The sequence below is a fragment of the Ursus americanus genome, chromosome 9 (genome assembly GCF_024610735.1).
Source record: "Ursus americanus isolate L20-20 chromosome 9, mUrsAme1.1.p, whole genome shotgun sequence".
NCBI lineage: Eukaryota > Metazoa > Chordata > Mammalia > Carnivora > Ursidae > Ursus > Ursus americanus.
Genome location: NC_142135.1, coordinates 16,019,845 through 16,039,899, shown reverse-complemented (window position 1 = coordinate 16,039,899; position 20,055 = coordinate 16,019,845). Strand labels below are relative to the sequence as shown.

General features: G+C 48.0%; 1 protein-coding gene across 1 annotated transcript in view; it reads left to right on the top strand.

Annotated features, from left to right (window-relative positions):
* Nucleotides 1-20,055, top strand: part of FER1L6 (fer-1 like family member 6) — a 112,181-nt gene that overhangs the window by 48,687 nt on the left and 43,439 nt on the right. The window contains exons 19-23 of the mRNA XM_087864633.1: nt 2,355-2,479; nt 7,446-7,580; nt 10,738-10,887; nt 18,382-18,492; nt 18,760-18,921. Of these exons, the coding sequence (XP_087720759.1) occupies nt 2,355-2,479; nt 7,446-7,580; nt 10,738-10,887; nt 18,382-18,492; nt 18,760-18,921 (683 nt within the window). The remainder of the gene's footprint in view (nt 1-2,354; nt 2,480-7,445; nt 7,581-10,737; nt 10,888-18,381; nt 18,493-18,759; nt 18,922-20,055) is intronic.

The following is a 20,055-nucleotide window of genomic DNA, read 5'->3' as shown; positions in this document are numbered from 1 at the left end:
ATTTGTCACATCAGCCCCAGGTAGTTTCTTCATTTTACAGGGGGAGAAAGGGTGTACCAGAAATGCTTAGAAATTGCCCAAGATCACATAGCTAGTGAACGATGAAGTCAGCTTCTCCAAACCCTGCTTTATTTTCCCTGCTTTCTCTCCTGCCTTTAAAGTTTTCATCTTTGAGTAAAAGACACCCACATCAAGTTATCTTGTTATTTCTGTAGATACTATCTCTAGAGATCTGAGGTACCCAGACATATTTGCTGTCCCAGCTACTTACAATTCAAAGGAGAGGAAAGATTTTTTCCAAAGCTTTCCAATCTTCTGCAGTGAGTTATTTTCATGGAGTGACCTAATAAACTTTCTCTGCTGTGCCCTGACATTGATGGCTTTGGCTGCCTTCCACACCCACTGGAGAATTGTGTTTCTTCACCCATTTTGTGCTACAGAAAATAGCCGTCCAACCAATAATGAATTTGCACCTGCATATGGCAGGCCCGGTGGGAAAACTAGTAGGGGATGCAGAGATGAGAGAGGGGTCATCTGGCCCTCCAGTGGGGGCAATCAGACTTGTCTTTACTAACCACAAGTGGGAAGTGAGCCACACAAGAGGTGGGCCACCAAATTATAAGAGCGAAGAGGAAGCTGAATTTATTAGTCTAAGGGACAGAGCTGGTAAGAGTTTTCAGAAAAACCAAAACCTTGACTAAATAAGTGGCGCCCCCTAGAGTTGTGTGGTGTACTGCCTACGTGGCTGTAGCTGGGGGCTCTGAGGGATGCCCAGGTGGCCCCCAGCTGCCACCATCACAGGTCACATTACAATAAACAGTAGTGACAGCTATACCAGCATCTTCACACCACTTCTTCCCATGTGTCAGATACCATTCTTATCCTTAATCTCCTACATCAACCCTATGAAGAACTATTATTACTCCCATTTTATAGGCGAGGAAACAAAGGCACAGAGAGGGGTAATGACTTTGTATGAGTCCATGTATAGACCTGTGTGACCTAAGCCTAGGAGTGGCTTGGCAGGGGTGGGGGGGGGCGGTATTTGCACTCTTAATTTAACTAAGTAGAACTAGTCAAATTGGTATGTGAGAGTTCCTGTACCCCAGTCCCCACATCAGTGCAAAACACTGGTACCCTGAATGCAGTATAAGGTAGCCTTTGGGGGAGATAGGGAACAGGAATGCGGAAGGGGATAAAAAGGAGCAAGTGGACATGAAAAAAAAAATAAGAGGGGACTTAAAGAGTCCCACAAACCCAGGAATATGTAAGTCAACTCTTACCTGCCCCCCCCCCCCACTGAACCCTGGTCTACCCTCACCCGCAGCCCTCTCTCTGCTCCTGTCCACAGATGCGCTCACTCCTGCCTTTCATGCCCATGTCCTCTGCCTGTATTTCTCCCAGGATGCTAGTCCCTGGCCTCATGTCACTGGGGTGTAGGTGCTTGTTTTAGCCTCTGCCCCCTCCCTGGAGCTCCCCAAGGGCAGAGGCTGTCGTAGCCACTCCAGAATCCTTTTTTTTTAAAAGATTTATTTATTTATTTATTTGACAGAGATAGAGACAGCCAGCGAGAGAGGGAACAGAAGCAGGGGGAGTGGGAGAGGAAGAAGCAGGCTCATAGCGGAGGAGCCTGATGTGGGGCTCGATCCCAGAACGCCGGGATCACGCCCTGAGCCGAAGGCAGACGCTTAACCGCTATGCCACCCAGGCGCCCCCCACTCCAGAATCCTTAGACCAGACTGTACCTGGCACACAGTAGGCACTTAAGATGACATTGGCTGCCTGAATGGAAGAATGGATGAGTGGCTCACTCAAGAGCTTATTGAAGCAAAAGCTATTAGTGGGGAAGCCCCTTTCTTACACACACACACACACACACACACACACACACACACACACATGCGTGTGTGTGAATGTGCCAGTGGAATCAAGAAAATCACTAAAACATAAAATGTGGTATTTTGGAAAGAGAAGTTGAGTTTGAAATCTGACAGAAGGGAAATCCAGGCTCTGACATTTGATAGCTCTGCAAACTTGGAAGACTTCTGTAGCCATTTGCCTCCTACATATATGGGGATAATTACATATATAATCACGGGGTTGTTATGAAGATGAAAACCCACAGTGCGGTAAAGGCGCCAAGGAGAGTGCAGGGCTCCGAAGTACCCATAGATACCCCCACACACACTTTCTGGAGTGCTCCCACTTCAGCCTCGGAGGACGGTGGTGCTCCTAGTCTTTGCCCCCAGATCTGCACACCCGCAGACGTACAGTACAAGGCGCGCATACAGCTAGTCGCACTTGCTGTTGGGAAAGCCCGCTGATGCCTGTCCCTTTCCACTATTCGTCCACAGCTCGGCACGTCTTTCAGCTGAGAGCACACATGTACCAAGCCCGGGGCCTCATCGCAGCCGACAGCAGCGGACTTTCAGACCCCTTTGCCAAGGTCACGTTCCTTTCTCACTGCCAGACCACAAAGGTAAGCAGCGAAGTCCTTCTTCCTGCAGTGCAGAGCTGATCCACAGCAGAGCCCCCAGCAAAGCACAAAGCAGGCGCATGTGACAAACACCAGTGTCTGGGTGTGCAGGTTTTCAGACTCCAAATCACGTGTGCAAGGCATGATTGACACGGGGCATGTCTCTTGTTTCTAATGTGACCCATGGTCCCGCAGCCAAGAGAGCAAGTCCCCAAGGTGAAGGAAGGGTGTGAGGAAAGAGGGATGAGGAGGAGAAGTGCAACCTGGGACATCTGGAGTGCCTGGGCGCAAGGCCAGGTTCGGAGGGGAACAAACACACGAGAAAATAGCACACAGACACGCACGGCCGAGGGAGGCTTATGATCCAACCTTTGTGAGGCATCTCGGTGGGGAGGAACGCTTTCCAGCTTTGTGGTCAGGAAGCCCTAGACTTTGCACCACTGCTTTCTACTTACCAGCTGGAGGACTCTGCACGCTTTGAACTGTGCAATGTGGTGTCTTGCTCTGGAAAACACTACTTCCTAATGGATGTGTGAGGATTAAAGCAGGTGGGTCTACACTGGTTTCCTCCAGGCTCTCCTGCTTTCCTAGACATTGACTGCTAAAAAGTGGAAGGGTCTCTAATCAGTGGGCGTTTCATAGGATGCTTTTCCCATTAGATCGTAATATCCAAGGATTGACTCTGTTCTCTGAGGATTCAGTGTTCTGAGAGAGAGTTCACAAGGGATTCTCCCATCTCCGGGAGTGAAGACAAACACAGAGGACCCAAAGAAACCTGAATAGCTCATCTACTGTCTGGCCAGATTTACTCACTAAACCTCCATCTGTCGTCTAAAAATAAGGCTGTTGTAGAGAAGCACAGAGTTAAGTGTTTTATAAAGTGATTGATGAATGGAGACCGTAGCATTGGCTTGTGGCACACAGGCTGACATGTCTCTCCAGAGCGAGGCCGGTGACCTGGGAGATCGAGTTAGATTTGTGGCACACAGACCTAGATCGTAATGTGAATCATCATCTCGTCCATTTCTCCAGCACCTGCAGAGTACTTGCTCTGTGACAGGTCCCGTGCTGGGCTCGGGGGCTGCACCATGGAAAATCCCATAATGCATGGCTAGACAAAGTCTTCTGAGAGGCACAGGGAGAGAGGTTAGTTCTGTCTGAGGGGGGCAAGGGAGACCTCGGAAAGAAGGTCACTGCATCCTCACTTAGTGAAGGAGCATGAAAAACCATGAAGCATGAAGACTCCAGACTACTTTCCCTTCCCTGTGTTTTGAGAGTTAGTGCATAGCTCAGTGATTAAGTGACTCTGGAGCCACATTGTTTGGGTTCAGATCCAAGCTCTAGAAGCAGAGTCCTCAGGATGATGACATTGTGTACACTTCCCAGAGGGTAAACCACCTAGGACAGTGCCTTGCTTGTAACAGTTTCTAGTGACTCCTTGTTATTATTGTTGTTGAGGCTTCCCACCAGAAGATAGGAGTATTCTCAAAGGGTGGACCCTGGGGCCTTCCTCCACCTGCCACAAAACCATGGGATTCCAGGTCTGGTACTCTCAGGGCCCTGGATGGGGAAGGGGTTTGGGTGAGCCCACTGGGTTGAGTGATTATCTTCCTATTTTGCATCTCTATCCAGTACCTTCATTTGATTTGAACTCATATCTCAAAGGAACAAATAGCATTTATCAAATTATCATTTGAAAGGGAAAACAGTTCCTGTTGAGCCCCGGACTTTGCCTCCGTATTTTTGAACCAAGTTCCTAATTTTTGTTAGGAATAATAGCTGCCATTTATTAAAAGCTCCCTATGTGCCAGGCATCATGCTAAGCGTTTTATATGTGTCGTTTACTACATCTCACTGCAGCCTAAAGGTGGATGTTATTAGCGTCCCCATTCTGCAGATGAGAAGGGAAGGCTTAGGGACCACGTAGGTAGAAGGTGGTAGAGCCAAGATGGAAACCCACATTGGTCCAGTTCCAAACCCACCTTGCATAACCACTCTGTTTCCGTTTTGGTAAGCAGAAGTTCCAGTGTCCCTCTGCTGCTTCCGTGTCCTGCTGCCTCAAAGCATGTGTGTGACACGCCCCGCTCTCACACTCTTCTTGTTGGGGAAAGCTGAGCCTGGGGCCCCTGCAATCCTGTCTGAACTCCACCGTTCACCTGGTAGCACCTGCCTGAACTGAAGCCATGGAGCTGAGAGAGAGCGGTGTCAGCAGGGCTGGTCCTGCAGCTAGTCCTCTCTAAAGTGATGTCATGATCTGAAATATGTCAGAAGGGGAACCCAATTATTCCAGAGGTCACTGATGATGTGAGACTTAGACTTCTTATGGTAGCTAAAGAATAAAGGGAAAGGGAGACAGCTCCCCCAAGAGAAAGGCTTTGGAGACAGAAGGGGAGAGGGACTAAGTGGAAGAGAGGAGCTTTGGAAGAGAGGAGAGGACATCACGGAGCGGGGGCAGTGCAGAACTTGACATTTCAGGCAGTCAGAGTCCTGAGGACTCAGATGGTCTCTTGTTAGACTTGAGTACCCAATGCACCAAGACTGGCATGTTGTAGATGTTCAGTAACTCCTTACTCATTCATAAATAGCATGGTGGGGTGGAGTTGGGTGGGCAACAAGCACTTACTGAGCACCTACTGTGTGCCAGGCACTTAACGTGCTTTAGCTCAGACAATGGTCATTACAACTGTACAAGGTCGGCACTAACCCCATTTACCTGGGGGTAGGATGCTCACAGGGGTTAATTCACCTACCCAAGTTGAGGCAAGTGATAGAACTAGGGTTCTATTTCAGGGATATCTGATTTGAAAGCCGTGCTCCATCCATAGTACCTCACTCCTTCTACAGAGTGTCAGCTAAGTGCTACCCAAATCTCCCAGATGGCATCGAACACAGTCATAATGCATAACTCCTTAAGGAAGCCCTGAAGAAGAGAGGCTAGTCATGGGCACCTCGGCAGAGAAGTGGGAGAATTTTTGTTTGGGTGAGCCTTTTAGTACCTCTTGAAGGTAGCCACACGTTATACTCATGGGAACAACTCTGAGGACATTCATTTATTCGTGCAAATCGTGATTGAGCACCTGCTACGCACAGGGTGCCGTGTCGGTGCCTGACACGTGCCCGGCACATTGGATGTTGACGTGCTAAGAAATATATGTTGAATGAATGAATGCTGGCCTCTGGGGTCTTATCAAGTGGTATTTATGGCCCAAAGTGCCAAGGAAGCTATCAAAATATTTCTATAGGGAAGATGCTGTGAGGATCATACATTGCTTTGGTATCACATTTCTGCGTGCTGCAAAAAGGTTCACGTTTCTATTTTTAAAAAAGCAACATAAAAATTCGTGTTTCTTTGTGATGTCAGACACCCACATGGGGTAACTTTTCATTGCAACTACCTAACTCCTGTTCGTAGGTTGGTTGAAGCCATTCTGGTCCAAAAAGTTAAGATTTTTTTTTTGAGATTTATGTCAAAAACATCACTGTGTCTGAAGCATAAAATACTCTGAAAGCAAAAAGCAAGAAAGGAAGGAAATGGTGGAATGCATGGTATTTTTACGACTCACATAAAGAAGAACAGTAAAAAATTCTCTCCTGACCACAGTGCCAGCAGTTTAATGTCCTGACTAGAGATGCCTCCTGAAGTAGAACTCTGAGATGCCAGTTTGATTTGTTCGTTGGCGTCTGGGAAGTTAATCCAGGCTGGATCCCTTTGTGACCCCTCTGGCATGCACAGTGAGAAGTAAGGGCGTAGGTCAGAGAGGGTGTGGACATTCCCCAGGACCCAGCAGCCTTGGTGCTGTGTTCACCTGTGATATCACCCATTTGTCTGCACAGCCTGGGAGAGACGGAAATGTGACTCTGTGGCCTCTTTCTGGGAGCAGCCTCACACATTAACAGGCCAGTTTCCGCGCAGGAACACAGTCTACCCATCCTGCAGACGACCCCAGTCTTTAGCTCTGTGAAACTGGCAGGTGTCCAAATATCCCATCAAACCAGAGTAGAGGAGGCGAACACCAATGACACACCCCCTTCTGAGGGTAGCAAGTGAATGGCCTGGCAGGGGAGCTGTGAGCCACTTTCAGGTGAGACACTCATGGTTCTAAACCAATAATGCAGACTAATGTCCTCCGTTCTTTGGTTTCTCCATCTGTAGGATGGACACAGCCAGTAGCCAATGTCACAGTTTGCTATCTCAGAAAAAAAGATGTCATGCAAAATGGTGAATGTTATTTTGAAGACTCTGATTAGTTCAACACAAATAACTACCCACAGAACAGTGGAATTCCATAGAAGGAATATTAGATTTCGATGCCACTGTTTGCTCAGAAGGAATATTAGAGTTCAACCCCACTTATTTGCTCATAAGTGAAGAATCACTAGATCTTCCCCACCCCCAATGTGCCTTCCATGAAACGGAGATCATATTAGCATCTACTTGGTGAGGGTGGATGAGGTTAGCAGCCTGGGCTTTGATGCCGGACGTCAGGTTGAATCCCAGTTCTGCCACTTGCTGGCTCCGGACAAAGTGAGCCCTGGTTTCCTGATCTGTAAAATGTGAGCAGGTAACCGCCCACCTCCCAGAGTGGTTTGGAAGTTCGAAGGAGACCGGGTATCTAAAGTGCAACAGCCGGCACGTACCTGGTGCTCAACCGCGGGTAGCTCGTGTTACCAGCACAGCCCTACCGCGGGGCTTGAGTTGACACTGTGGATGCAGATAAGGTGTTCATCATTGCAGGGACCCTACTCGGGCACTTCTGTGAGCTCTTCGGGACCGGGGACCTGCATCCCAGCACTTAGCACACAGTGGCCCTACGTCGGTCTATGCTGTGGCTTGGATGTTAAGTGACAGAACGAGGATGACAAGGACGCATTCTTTCCGTCCTCCACCAGGAACTGTGGAACGAAGGCACCCCTCCCCCTCCAGCCCTATCGAATGATCTTTTGCTCTTCTCTCGGCCCCACCTTCCAGGTCATTTCCCAGACCCTCTCCCCCACCTGGAACCAGATGCTGCTGTTCAATGACCTCGTGCTGCATGGAGACCAGAAAGAGCTGGCGGAGTCCCCGCCTTCGGTGGTGGTGGAGCTCTATGACAGCGACGCGGTGGTGAGTGTCCCAGGCGGTGCCCACTGGGCCGCAGTCCCCTGACGTACTTCGTCTAACCAGACCCGGCAGGTACCCAGATGCCATTCTGACCTGGGAAAACGATGATTTGAAACGGGAACATGGGTGATGGTCATTTGCTTTCCTGAGGGGTTTTTCACTTGGATTCCCCATGAGATTGCAATTAGAATAGGATCCGGGTCATGAAACTTCAGTCGGCGCACACTTCTACAGGAACAGGGTTCTTGTATAAAGTCACCTGCAGCTGTACCCAGCCTCCAGCTATGTCCTGTTGCTGCTCAGTAAAAATGTCCAGGCCTCAGGGGCCTGGGTGGCTCCGTAGCTCGAGCGTCTGCCTTTGGTTCAGGTCATGGTCCCAGGGTGCTGGGATCCAGCCTCATGTCCAGCCACCCTGCTCAGTGGGGAGTCTGCTTCTCCCTCTACCCCTCCCCTGACTTGTGTGCTCTCTCTCTAGCTCTCTCTCTCTTAAATAAATGAATAACATCTTAAAAAAAAAAAAGTCCAGGCCTCTTGAAAACTGGAGGTGTTTACTGACCTCTCTTGCCTGGAGGGAACTGGGTGGATATCATCACCCATTCAGCCCTCGTAGCTGGGTCCTGTTTTCTCTCGGTTTTGCTCCCAAGCCCTGCAACAACACATTCATCTCCATCCCATTTCGGTTATGATGTTAACCAAAACTTTTCCTCTCCAAACATGTCTGTGTTCCATACTAAGGAGATTCAAAAGCTTACTGGAGGAATTTTTTTTTTTAATTACTAAGACAAATTTCCTTCTTCTTTTCAATTTTACTTTTCTTCTCCCTTTTTAAATTAAAAAAGTCTAAGATAAAAGGCAAAAGCTTATTTATTTATTTATTTTTGGAAGTCTTTGCCCCCTTGGGAAGTTGCAGAAGCACAAATATATTAAGTACAATAGTTCCAAGAAGCCTTCCTACCGCCTCCTCACCTCCTCAAGCACGCTGGCAGCTCTGACCTTGATGCAAGGTCAGAAGGAAATTAGAATGGGAGAATTGTAGAGGATGAGCAGGGACGTTGGAGACCATGCCCTCTTGCTTCGTGGAGAAGGAACCAGAGACCCAGGAAAGTCAAATGCCTTGTTCAAGGTCATAGGTAGCTGGGGGCAGAGCTGGAACTTGAACTAGCCTCCCGTGTCCATCCTTTCTTGCACGGGTGGGAGTAGCTGGTGTGGCTATATCCCTTTAGACACACACATTCCACTTTCCTATATCACTCTCTTTGCACCCTATCCCTCCAGCTGCAAATCAGAGCTGTAAATTTATATATTTATGAGTTCTGTTGTACATATAGTATAGATTTTCTGTAGAGACAGCCACAAAATAAATACCTTTTAAGTTGTGTTGCTAACAACATGATTCCCACCCTAAGTACTTTTGTATTTGAAAACCAGTAGCAATGATCAAGCATCTTTGTGAACTCCTAAACCAACCTGCTGTACTACGTGGATTTCCCTTTGCTGTCCCTTTGCTTTCACCCCCTTTGAGATCCCCGTTCTATGACTGCCTTCCTGGGCCCCACCTGAGTCAGACCCTTCACAGAGAAACAATCAAAGGAAATGTAGGAGAGAAAAAAATATATGAAAACTTTGTATTTTCTTCCTGGAGAGATGCATGTAGACACGCAGAAGGTTCTGTTTACACCTGGGGGCTGCAGTTACCCGGAGCCCACAGCCCCAGAGTGGTGATCAGATGATTACATTCTGACTCTGCCGGAATGTGGCTCCAGTCTAGAACTTTCTCTCATTACCCAGTGGCTTGTAACCCTCATTAGGGCTTACTGCCTCTCTAAGCAATGAGTTTATATTTGGCAAATTTAGCTCGGTTTTAAGTATATACTCTTTTGTGCCCAGGGCAATTTTACTTAATTATTCCCAGCTAGGACCATGGACGAAATAGACAGCAGACAACTTGCGTCACATCTAGCATCCATCCCTCCGGCCCCACTAGCAGATACCAGCAGGCAGCTTCGTTCGTTTTAATGTCAAACTAATCATCTAAACTAATCATAATCATCAAATAATCATTCATTGAAATGAAACCCCACTTTCACGTCAATCAAGGTTCTTTCTACAGCCCGGAATGCAAGGGCTGGTTTGAGTCTCAAGGCAACGGAGCAAGGCAGCCGTGAAAACCCGGCTGAAGCCGGGCGCTGACTGTGGACTCTGTCCTTGTACTCTGGAAATCGTTAATCCAACAGCTTTCACTCAGTAAAACGTAATGAGTGCCTGCCCTGGGCTGGGGGACACAGCAGTGAGGAAAGCAGGCAGCGCTGCCATTCCTGAGATAAAGAGCGAGGCGGCCCCCTGCTCCAGCCCCATGCTGCTCCTGGGGGAGGCTGACCCATACTCTAGGGAGCAGGTGCGGGGAGAAGCAGGAGACGGCACCATCTCATAGTTCTTAAGGGCACTCGAGGCCAATATGCATACGTACATACAATAATACTTTAATGGCCTCTTTTATTACCAAGAAAAATGGGGCAGAACTGCTCTAATACTTGAACATACTGACCATCATCATCATCATCATCATAATCATATCACCTTGTACTGAGTGCTCACTGAGTACCAGTCACTATGCAAAGCACATACATCAAGTCAATACCAATGGCCCCATTAGCAGGTATTACTTTTAATCCCCTTTTAAGGCATGAGGCTCAAAAAAGTTGAGTAAATGGGCCAAGGCCAGAGAGCTAGAAAGCAGCAGATTTGGGAGCCTGGACTCAGGTCCTGACCACACGTTCCTGACCACAATGGTGTCCGGCCCTGGAGAGCTTTTGGAATGTTCGGTGCCACCTAATTTCTTCTTTTCCCCTTCAAGTCTACCCTAGATGATCATTTTAACTTAATTCCACTGAGTTCTATCTGTTGAGAAGAAATAGAACCCCTGAGAGCCTTGGGCCCGGAAGTTTTCCCTGGGACCCCAAATGGATTCCCCTGCACTCCCCCCACCGCCCCCAGCCTTGGTCAGGGATAAAAGGTGCTTGGCAGAAGAAGAGAGTGGGTTAGTAGCAAGAGGGAGACACTGAGGCTGACAGTTTTGTAAGATTACTTTTAAAGTGTACTGATGCAGGTCAGAACCAGGCGGGTAACCGTGAGGGACAAACTCCTTTCTTTTCTGCCTTAGGGGAAGCCAGAATATTTGGGTGCCACAGTGGCTGCTCCTGTTGTGAAGCTCGCTGACCAGGACTATGAGCCACCCAAGCTGTGCTACCACCCCATCTTTTGTGGGAGCCTCTCCGGAGGGGACCTCCTCGCTGTATTTGAACTGCTGCAGGTAGGCAAACCGGAAGTGTCATCTGCACCAGACCCTACCCCATCTTCCTGGCCAGAGAAGGGCCCTCACTGGCAGTACCCTCCATGAAGCTGTGCTTGGTCACTCCCTGCTGCCCTGGGTCTGGAGGCACCTCTTTCTCAGTATCTGGGAACTGCCACTTAAGAGTTCAGGTGACAAAGGCTATTTCTAGAGCCCCTGTGCTGTAGGTCAGAGTCCCAGGATGAAAGAGCCTATGGGCTTGGCCAGCAATGCCAGAGCAGCCCTATATGCCCATCCTGGAGCTCATATGGACCATGAGAGGATACGGGGGAGGAAGGGAGCAAACTTGTGGGCACCTACCTCGTGTGATGTTTGCTGCCTCACATGGACCTCCCTCAACCCATTTTCCAGATCGTAAACTGAGGGTTGGCGCAATTGACTGACCTACCTCATCATGTGTCTAAGGGCTGGACTGAGACCTTTAAAGCCTTTTGCTTCTTACACTGCATCACGTAGTTTCCCAAAGACAGGGAGCTCTTAATCAGTCCCATGAAGACATAGGGGAATTTCTGAACATGTGCCTCAGAAGACTTTTCCAGAAAACAGAGGCAGGATACTGGGGAGGGAAGCTGAGACTCTTAGGTCTGACTGTCCAGTGGAAAACCAAATGGGACACGGAGAAGACCTGGAAAAGAAGAAGACCCAGGGTGGGGCCTGCATCAGAGACCATTGCGTTCACTGAGGCAGGAGGCACTTTACCTTTGGGTCAGACCAATTCTTCTCTAAATAAGCCTGTTTTTCAGAAATCCCATTAAAAAAAAATTACTAGGTAGAAAAACTAGAAGGCAAGCCCTCCTAACACATAGAGACGAGAGAGAGGGAAGTGACAGTTGGAGCCCCTGGGTATGGATCTCATTGCCACTACTTAGTAGTGTGTCACCTCGAGGAGGTTGCTTCATCTCTGTTTCCCCTGCAGAACAGGGATGATGATCAGTCTACCAAAAGTGCCTGGCATGGAGTCAACAACAAACACCGCCTATTTTAGTGGTGGTAGTTGTCGTGTGCCATAGAATACCAAAGCAAAATGTCTAGTCCCACCTGTTTATTTCAGGTGAAGAAAGTGAGTAATGGAGAGGTAATGACTTGCTTACCGAGCCGGGTCAGGGCCTAGAACCCAGCTATACTGATCGATTCCCCTGATCGCTGAGCGGCTTGAAAGTGTCTTGGGCAGCAAACAGCTGAGAGTGCCTTTCAAAAAGATCAATGTTGCCAGTAGCAACATTTCCCAAAGTGTGTTTCTTGGAACACCAGTCCAAAGGTAGTGAAAAGAAAGTTTAAGAAATGCTTCACATATTCCAATATCCTTTTTTGTGTTCATTGGTCTTCTTTTTAATGTTGCTTTCATTTATGAAAAGTGGTACTTTTTTACTTAGCAACATAAAATTCCTTTTTTGTTGTTGTTGTATGTATTACATACTGAATTTTTACAATCATAACTTTTTCTTAATTTTTTTTTGGTATATTTCTAGGCTACCCACTTTTTCTTTTTTTTTAAATTATGTTATGTTAGTCACCATACAGTGCATCATTAGTTTTTGATGTCGTGTTCCATGATTCATTGTTTGCGTATAACACCCTGCGCTCTGTGCAGTACGTGCCCTCCTCAATACCCATCACCAGGCTAGCCCATCCCCCCACCCCCCTCCCCTCTAAAACTCTCAGTTCGTTCCCTTTTTTTTTTTTTTTTTAAAGATTTTATTTATTTATTTGACAGAGATAGAGACAGCCAGCGAGAGAGGGAACACAAGCAGGGGGAGTGGGAGAGGAAGAAGCAGGCTCATAGTGGAGGAGCCTGATGTGGGGCTCGATCCCGTAACGCCGGGATCACGCCCTGAGCCGAAGGCAGACGCTTTAACCGCTGTGCCACCCAGGCACCCCAGTTCGTTCCCTTTTTAAAAACTAAAAGGATACCTAATGAAAGTGCTCACTGGATAAAACACAGGCGATAAAAGTGGTGGAGGAGTGGCCAGCTTGGGAAAACCAGAGCTAGTGTAAGTCTCCCATTTCACGTGTCAGGAAGCCCAGGCTCAGGGTTAACTGACTGGGGATTCAGTCAGCTAATCTTTAACAACCAGAAACTGCCGCCCTGCTCTGAGCCTGAGTCCCCTAGTCCCTCAGTGAGGGGCTGCGTGACTGTTCTATAGGCTTCCTGAGGGTTGGCTCTCTGGGTTCCATGGTCTTCCCTCCCTCCACCCTGAGGGTCCCCCCTTACCCCCCTTCAAGCTAAGGGTCCCTCCCACCCTTCAGGTTGAGAACACCCCTCCCCACCTCCCTTTGTGCTGAGGGGCGCCCTCTCCTCTCCCTCCCATCTCCCTCCATACTGAGGGTCCCCCTTCACCCCCTCCCTCCACTGCTGAGGGCACACCCTTCCCTTCATCCTGAGGATCCCCCTCCCTCCCTCTCTCCCTCCATGCCAAGGGTACCCCCTCCCCTCCCTTCAAGCTAAGAGTCCCCTCTCCCTCTCTTCAAGCTGAGAGTACACCTCCCCACCTCCCTTCATGCTGAGGGGCCCCCCATCCTCTCCCTCCCTCTCTCCCTCCACACTGAGTGTCCCCCCTCACCCCTCCCTCCACTGCTGAGGTACCCGGAGATCCTGCTGCTTCCTGACAGCTGCGTTAATTGTCAGAGGTGAGCAGCCTAGGAGATATCATTCATTAGGGTTTCATTAGGACTTTTCATTTGATTGCTTGTTCAAAAAGTAATTTGATCATCAGCACGACAATCTTAGTATGTAGATCTTGTACGTGCTGAGAAGACAAGAGCTGGAAAATGCCTTCGTTTGTCACCAGCTGCTCTCGGCTTTCATCCATGGGTGGTTTGCTTCAGCCTCTCCACCTCTGCTACTGAAATGCTTCCCTGTCTCAGAAGAAGGATTTGGTAACTCGGCTCTTCCATGTCCAGACTGAATGCATTGTCTCCACTTCCCCCCCAACCCAAGCCAGTGGCCCCCCTTGTACGTGGCCCCACTCTTCTCCACTGTTCTCTGCCTTAAAAACTCAGGTTTAATTCTTCCCTCTGCGTCCTCACCCTTAGCTAGGCGAAGCCTGTCCTTGAACGGTTTCCATCTTCCTTGCTGCCATATTTCTCTTCAGGATCCTCGCATTGGCCTCTTTCCTGATGTTCTAGCTTCTTACTCTTTTCTTGTTCATGTCATCCTCCACATTTCTTCCAGAAGAAACTTGGCCCATTCCACTCTCCTCTTCGAAATCATCAATGGCTCCCCACTCCTTACTTCCAAAAACATTTCTCAAAGTCTATTTTGTGGAACACCAAATACAGTCCCTCTAGTTACAGTGAAGAGAAAGTTGGGGAAATGCTTCAAATTATATCCCTCCTGGGAATCTGGAATGCCCATTACCATGGCCAACACTCTGAGAAGATCTGAAGTTTCCCAAATCTTGTGACTGTGACTCTTTTTTTTTTTTTTTTTGGCGTGATTTTCATATCTCATGAAAAGAAAGCCTGGCCCATAAGAGAACGTCAGATTTCCACAGCTTAGCATTCAAGTTCTCCTAAAACTTGTCTTCAAACTGCTTCTTCAGCCTCACGTTTCCTCATGTTACTCTGCACACACTCTGGCCTCTTTATGTCAGGCTACTCCAGGTTCCCTGACCTCACTACACAGATTTGCTCCTCAGCTTTCAGCCACGCTGTTAGCCCCTTCCGAAATGTCCCCCCACTCCGCCCACCCCAACCTCTGTGCTATAGCCACCTGTTTAGGATAATGGTCATCATCAAAGTTCAGAACAAGAGATGCCTCCTCCAGGAAGCTCTCTCCACCCTCCCCCTCATCAAATTAAATGTTTTCTCTTCTTCTGTCCTATAGCACATTGCCTCTTTCTCTTTTTAATTCTGGCTATAGTAAGGTCAATCGTTTATCGGCTTGTGTCCATTAATTTGTAAGTTTTTTGAAGGCAAGACAATTTCACTCATTCGTTCATGTAGTCAAACAAGTATTCTTGAGTGTCCACTGTGTGTCAGGCATGTTCTTAATTCATCAGTGAAGGGAGCCTGGGTGGTTCAGTCAGTTAAGCATCTGCCTTCGACTCAGTCACAATCCCAGGGTCCAGGGATCAAGTCCCGAGTCGGGCTCTGTACTCAGCGGGGAGCCTACTTCTTCCTCTCCCTCTCCCTCTCCCACTTGCTTGTGCTCTCTCTCTCTCTCTCAAATAAATAAATAAAAATTTTTAAAAAATAAAAAGAATTCATCAGTGAATAAAACAGGCAAAACTCCCTGACCTCCTGAGACTTATATTCTAGTGAGGGGAAGATAATAGAGGATACTGTGTCAATTATAATGTAACAGCAGTGTGATACATGCTAAGAAGAAAAGGTAATGCACTGCTAGATGTGGAGTGAACATGTGTGTGTTGGGGAAGGGGGCAGGTTGACATTTTGGCATCCAGGGAGGCCTCACTGAGAAAGTGGTATTTAAGTCAAGACCTGAAAGGAAGGAGCGAGTCAGCCATGCTGGTATTGGGGCAAAGAGCATTTGATGCAGTGGGAGCAGCAAATGCCAGCCCGTGAAGCCGAAGTACGCCATTTTCAAGGACCAGCAAGGACACAAGTGTGTCTGGAGCTGAGAGTAGATGAAGTCAGAGGGGAAAGATTATGTGGAGCACCGTAAGGAGTTTGGCTTTTATTCTATAAAAGATGAGAAGCCAAGAGAGGATTTTGAGTCTAATGTCTGATTTATGTTGATAACTATGGATGCTAGATGGGGTATACACGGAAGGGGCCAAGGGGGAAAGAAGGAGGCCAGCTGGGAGGCTCTTCAGGTAAGCCAGACTGGAGAACTGGAGACTTGGATCAAGAGTGTAGCCATGAAAAAAGAGAATTCCAGCAGAGTCCGCAGGATTAGCTGATGGATTGGAAGTAGGGTGTGAGATTCATCTCCACGTCACACATGGAAGCCAACAATAGTAGACACACGTCGTAGACTCTCAATACAATATCTTCAAACACGTCTCATTTGTTCACAAAAATACGTAGACAAAATCTGAGTGTAGGATGATAATGTTTTCATTGCGAGAGGATTTAAATTTGTTTCTGAGGTAGTTTGGGGTACTAGCAATCCTAGCGAGCCTGAATCAAAGATGGTGTGAAGTCGAGCTTCCATCTTTGCTGTCTCCAGTAGACCCTTACTCCTAGGGAACTTACATGTGCCAGAAAATGTGCCAGGCACCTTGCATGCTGTCTTGGCCATTCATCACAATAACCCATGAATTAGATATCATGATCTTCACTTTACGAATGACAGAACTGAGACTCAGAGACACTGAGCAACTTTTCCAAGTCCACACAGCTAGCAAGCGATGGAGTCCTGGGCTGTGCTACCCGCAGCACCGAAGAAGAGGGGTAACGCAAATGTAAATGATGGGCTGAGGGACACAGGATGCAGAAAGGCTTCTGAGCAGCAGTGACTTTTCAGATGAGCGAGGCTGAGACTAGGGTCATGCATGAACCTGAGAGTGGCACCTCCCTAAATTTTGCACTCTAGGTCCTCATCCTGGCCCTGCAACTGGACCTCTTTTGAGGTCCTGATATATTGTTTCCACTGGGATAGTAGGGCAGTAGGCTTTTGGACCAACTTATTCAACCCACCTCCGATGCTTACCTTCCTGCTTTTATAACTGTTCTTTACCTTCCTCTGACCCCATGTGCTGAGTAACTATACACCATGCAGATTTGTAAGCCAGCAGCCAACCCATTTTCCTGTGCAAATGTCTACTCTTGGCTGGGAGCAGTCATTCAGTCTCCACCATGATGCAGAGCCCTTCAGGATCTGTGTTGAGTTCAAGGGCATCTGTCAGGCACCGTGGAATAACGTCTCTTCAGGACATTTCCTGGCGGCCCCAGAATGAGGAAACGTGGTACTTTTATAAAAGCCCGGCCAGGGGCACCATCCTATGCCACCACTTTAGCTGTTTTGTGGCTTTCCCTCCAGAGCTAGAGGAGCAGTTAGCTTTCTCAGGGAGGCAAGTTTTTGCAGGCTGAATTGCTTGGGCCGGGCGGTACTGGACGTGCATCCTCACGGTTTTCAGTGCTTTTATCTGGTCTGGTTCTGCAGCTTCATTGTCTCCACCTCCTTGGCGTCCACAGCGTCTGCTGTCTTCTTTGTCTGAGCTTTCTTGCAATTAGCTTAATCACATCTGCCGTTGCCAGCGAGAATATGTCTGTGAAGAAGAAATGGTGATATGTTTGTGCTTTGCCTGTTTTGAGCAGTTAAGCTTTTTCGAACATACGGAGCTAATGTGTCAGTCAGCCAATAAACATTTATCAAGAATCCACTGGATGTGGAGCACTGCTTGAGGGGCTTAGAGAATGACATGAAGTAAACAGAGGCTTCTTCTTGGCCAAGTCAGACAAATGTGCCCAGTGCATCTGGCTCTCAAGGGGCTTGAAGGGTCATCTGGCCCAATATCTTGGGCCCAGAGAGGGGAAGGGACTCATACAGGGTCACACGGTGGGGCCTGGTTTCTGGGCTCAGGCCACTAATTTCTGTAATAAGCTTCCACAGAGGACACATTGCATTTGAAGGACCAAAGTGTAGGAGAACCACCACAGTGACTGGGGTCAAATCAGGGACAGCTTTTTGGAAGATGTACATGTTGGGCCAGGCCTTGAGAGCAGTGTGGGGTGGCCTTCATAGACTTGTCAAGCCAAGCCATTTGTGTGAGATTTCAGTGAAGCACAGGGATTATCCTCCTGCAGTTTCTGTATCTTCAAATGCGCAGGAAATGATACCTTGTCATCCTGGAGGTCTGTCTTTGAAAGACTTCATTTCTGTTTCACTGTTGAAGATGTAGTCTCTTTTTGACTAAATATGAAGCTCTTAGGACTCCTGGGTGGCTCAGTTGGTTAAGTGTCTGCCTTCCGCTCAGGTCATGATCCCAGGGTCCTGGGATTGAGCCCTGCATCAGGCTTCTTGCTCGGAGGGGAGTCTGCTTGTCCCTCTCCCTCAGCGCCCCCCACACTAGTGCTTTTTCTATCTCAAATAAATAAATACAGTTTTTAAAAAATAAGTAAATACGAATCTCTTTTGTAGTAGTAGGTAATGAGGGTGTAGCTAAGTCTCAGAGCTCAGAACTGGACTAGAGCCCCTCTCCATGCCTCTGCTGTCATTCCAGTGTTATTCCATCAGCTTGTGAGGATCCACTTGTCTTTTCTTCTCCCCTCTGTATTGTGAACTTACAAAAGCTATTAAATTATTAACTTTGCAGTACATTGTAAGTGCTCACTACATGTTAGTCACCCTCATGAAGGAATCAATGAATAAATATTTGTCAATGAATAAATCATTAAGTGTGGTAAAATGCACTGTCTTGACTACACTTCACGCTGGAAACAGTAGTTTTGTTAAGCGAGTGTCCTATGGAGGAGGTGGTTGCTTGGCAGCACTAGTCTGCCTCACCTCTCCCCCAACTTCTAAGAAACACTTGTTCTGTGTGGTAGGTCCCTTCGTCTGGACTGCAAGGGCTCCCTGCCATTGACTCACCGGATGTTGCCCAGATCTACCCAGTTCCCGCCAACATTCGGCCAGTGCTGAGTAAATACCGAGTGGAGGTATGGTGCAGGGGAGGACTGAGTTGTTCTTTGGGGCTGAGGGCAGTGATGCACTGCTGTGCCTGCCTGTGTTATCTAAGGGGATTGCGGGGTAGAAGTGAGGCATAGCTGATAGGATGGGGCTCTCAGGGAGCTGCACCGTCCTGTCCCAGAAGAACGTACTTTAGTTTCCAGGCAGCACACCTGACTTCCCGCACCCACACCAGGGCCTTCATGCCGGCTCCTCCCTGGGTCTCTGAGTGACAGCTCTGCTGGTCTTCTCATCAGGTCCTCTTCTGGGGAGTCCGAGAAATGAAGAAGGTGCAGCTGCTCTCCGTGGATCGCCCTCAGGTCCTCATTGAGTGTGGGGGACGAGGAGTCAAGTCCTGTGTGATCCAGAGCTACAAGAACAACCCGAACTTCAACGTCCAGGCAGACGCTTTTGAAGTGGTACAGCCTCTCCTTCTCCTGACCACTCATCCCTTCATTTCCACAGATGGAATCTCCTCCATTCACTTGGCTTGGGAAGATGCTTTGGAGTTTTGGGTGTCCACTACCTATAAGAAAGAACAGTCTAATTGAGTGAAAAGCGAGAATCTCAGAATGGGATAAAATAGACTTTTGTTATTGCTGTTGCTTTTTTTTTGTTTTTAAAGGTTCAGCAAATTGGGGTGCCTGGGTGGCTTAGTTGGTTAAGTGTCTTCCTTTGGCTCAGGTCATGATCCCAGGGTCCTGGGATAGAGCCTCTCATTGGGCTCCCTGCTCAGCAGGAAGCTTGCTTGCTTCTCCCTCTCCCTCTGCCTGCCTCTCTCTCTCTCTGTCAAATAAATAAATAAAATCTTCAAAAAAAATAAAGTTTCAGTAAATCAAAGCAGGTGAACAGTGGTTCCCAAAGTGTGGGCCCCAATTCATCAGCATCAGCATCCCCTGGGAACTTGTTAGAAATGCAGATTCTCAGGCCCTGCCCCAGTTCTGCTGAATCAGAAACTTCTGGGGGTTGGGGCCCAGACCCGTCTGGCTTACCAAGCTCTCCAGGTGATTCTGATGCATGTTCAAGTTTGTGACCCAGTGGCCTGGAAGTTTCCTTAATGAAGCTTATTTTAGTGGTTAGATTTAAAAAAAAATTATTTGTATGTAGCATGTCAGTGGCTTGCATGTGAACTTGTTTCTAAAGTGATGTTTTTTGACACCTGAGCTTCTGTTTATTTCAATATTTCAACACACATTTTTGTGCTCTGATCTGGAACTAACTGTGAAGAAAGTTTGCTTTGTGCAACGCAGTCAGTTCCAACGGACACATCTTCTAAATTAGCAGAGAGTGGCATTAGAGAATGTACATGGTGTTTGCAAACCTTTCACACTAGGCATTGTTGAGCCTCTGGGGCCACTGGGGGACACGAGAGGGAGGGCACTGGCCCCTTACCCTCAGCTCCATTTTTAATGTGTCCACTTTCATCTGTTTTCTATCTTGGGCCTGGGTCAGCATTCAGTTGAGTTGGTAGTTTGTGATATCTGCAATTTACACCTGGGATGACTTGCCAGTGCCATCCCTCATATTATGGGTAATTATTCCCTGGCTTGGAA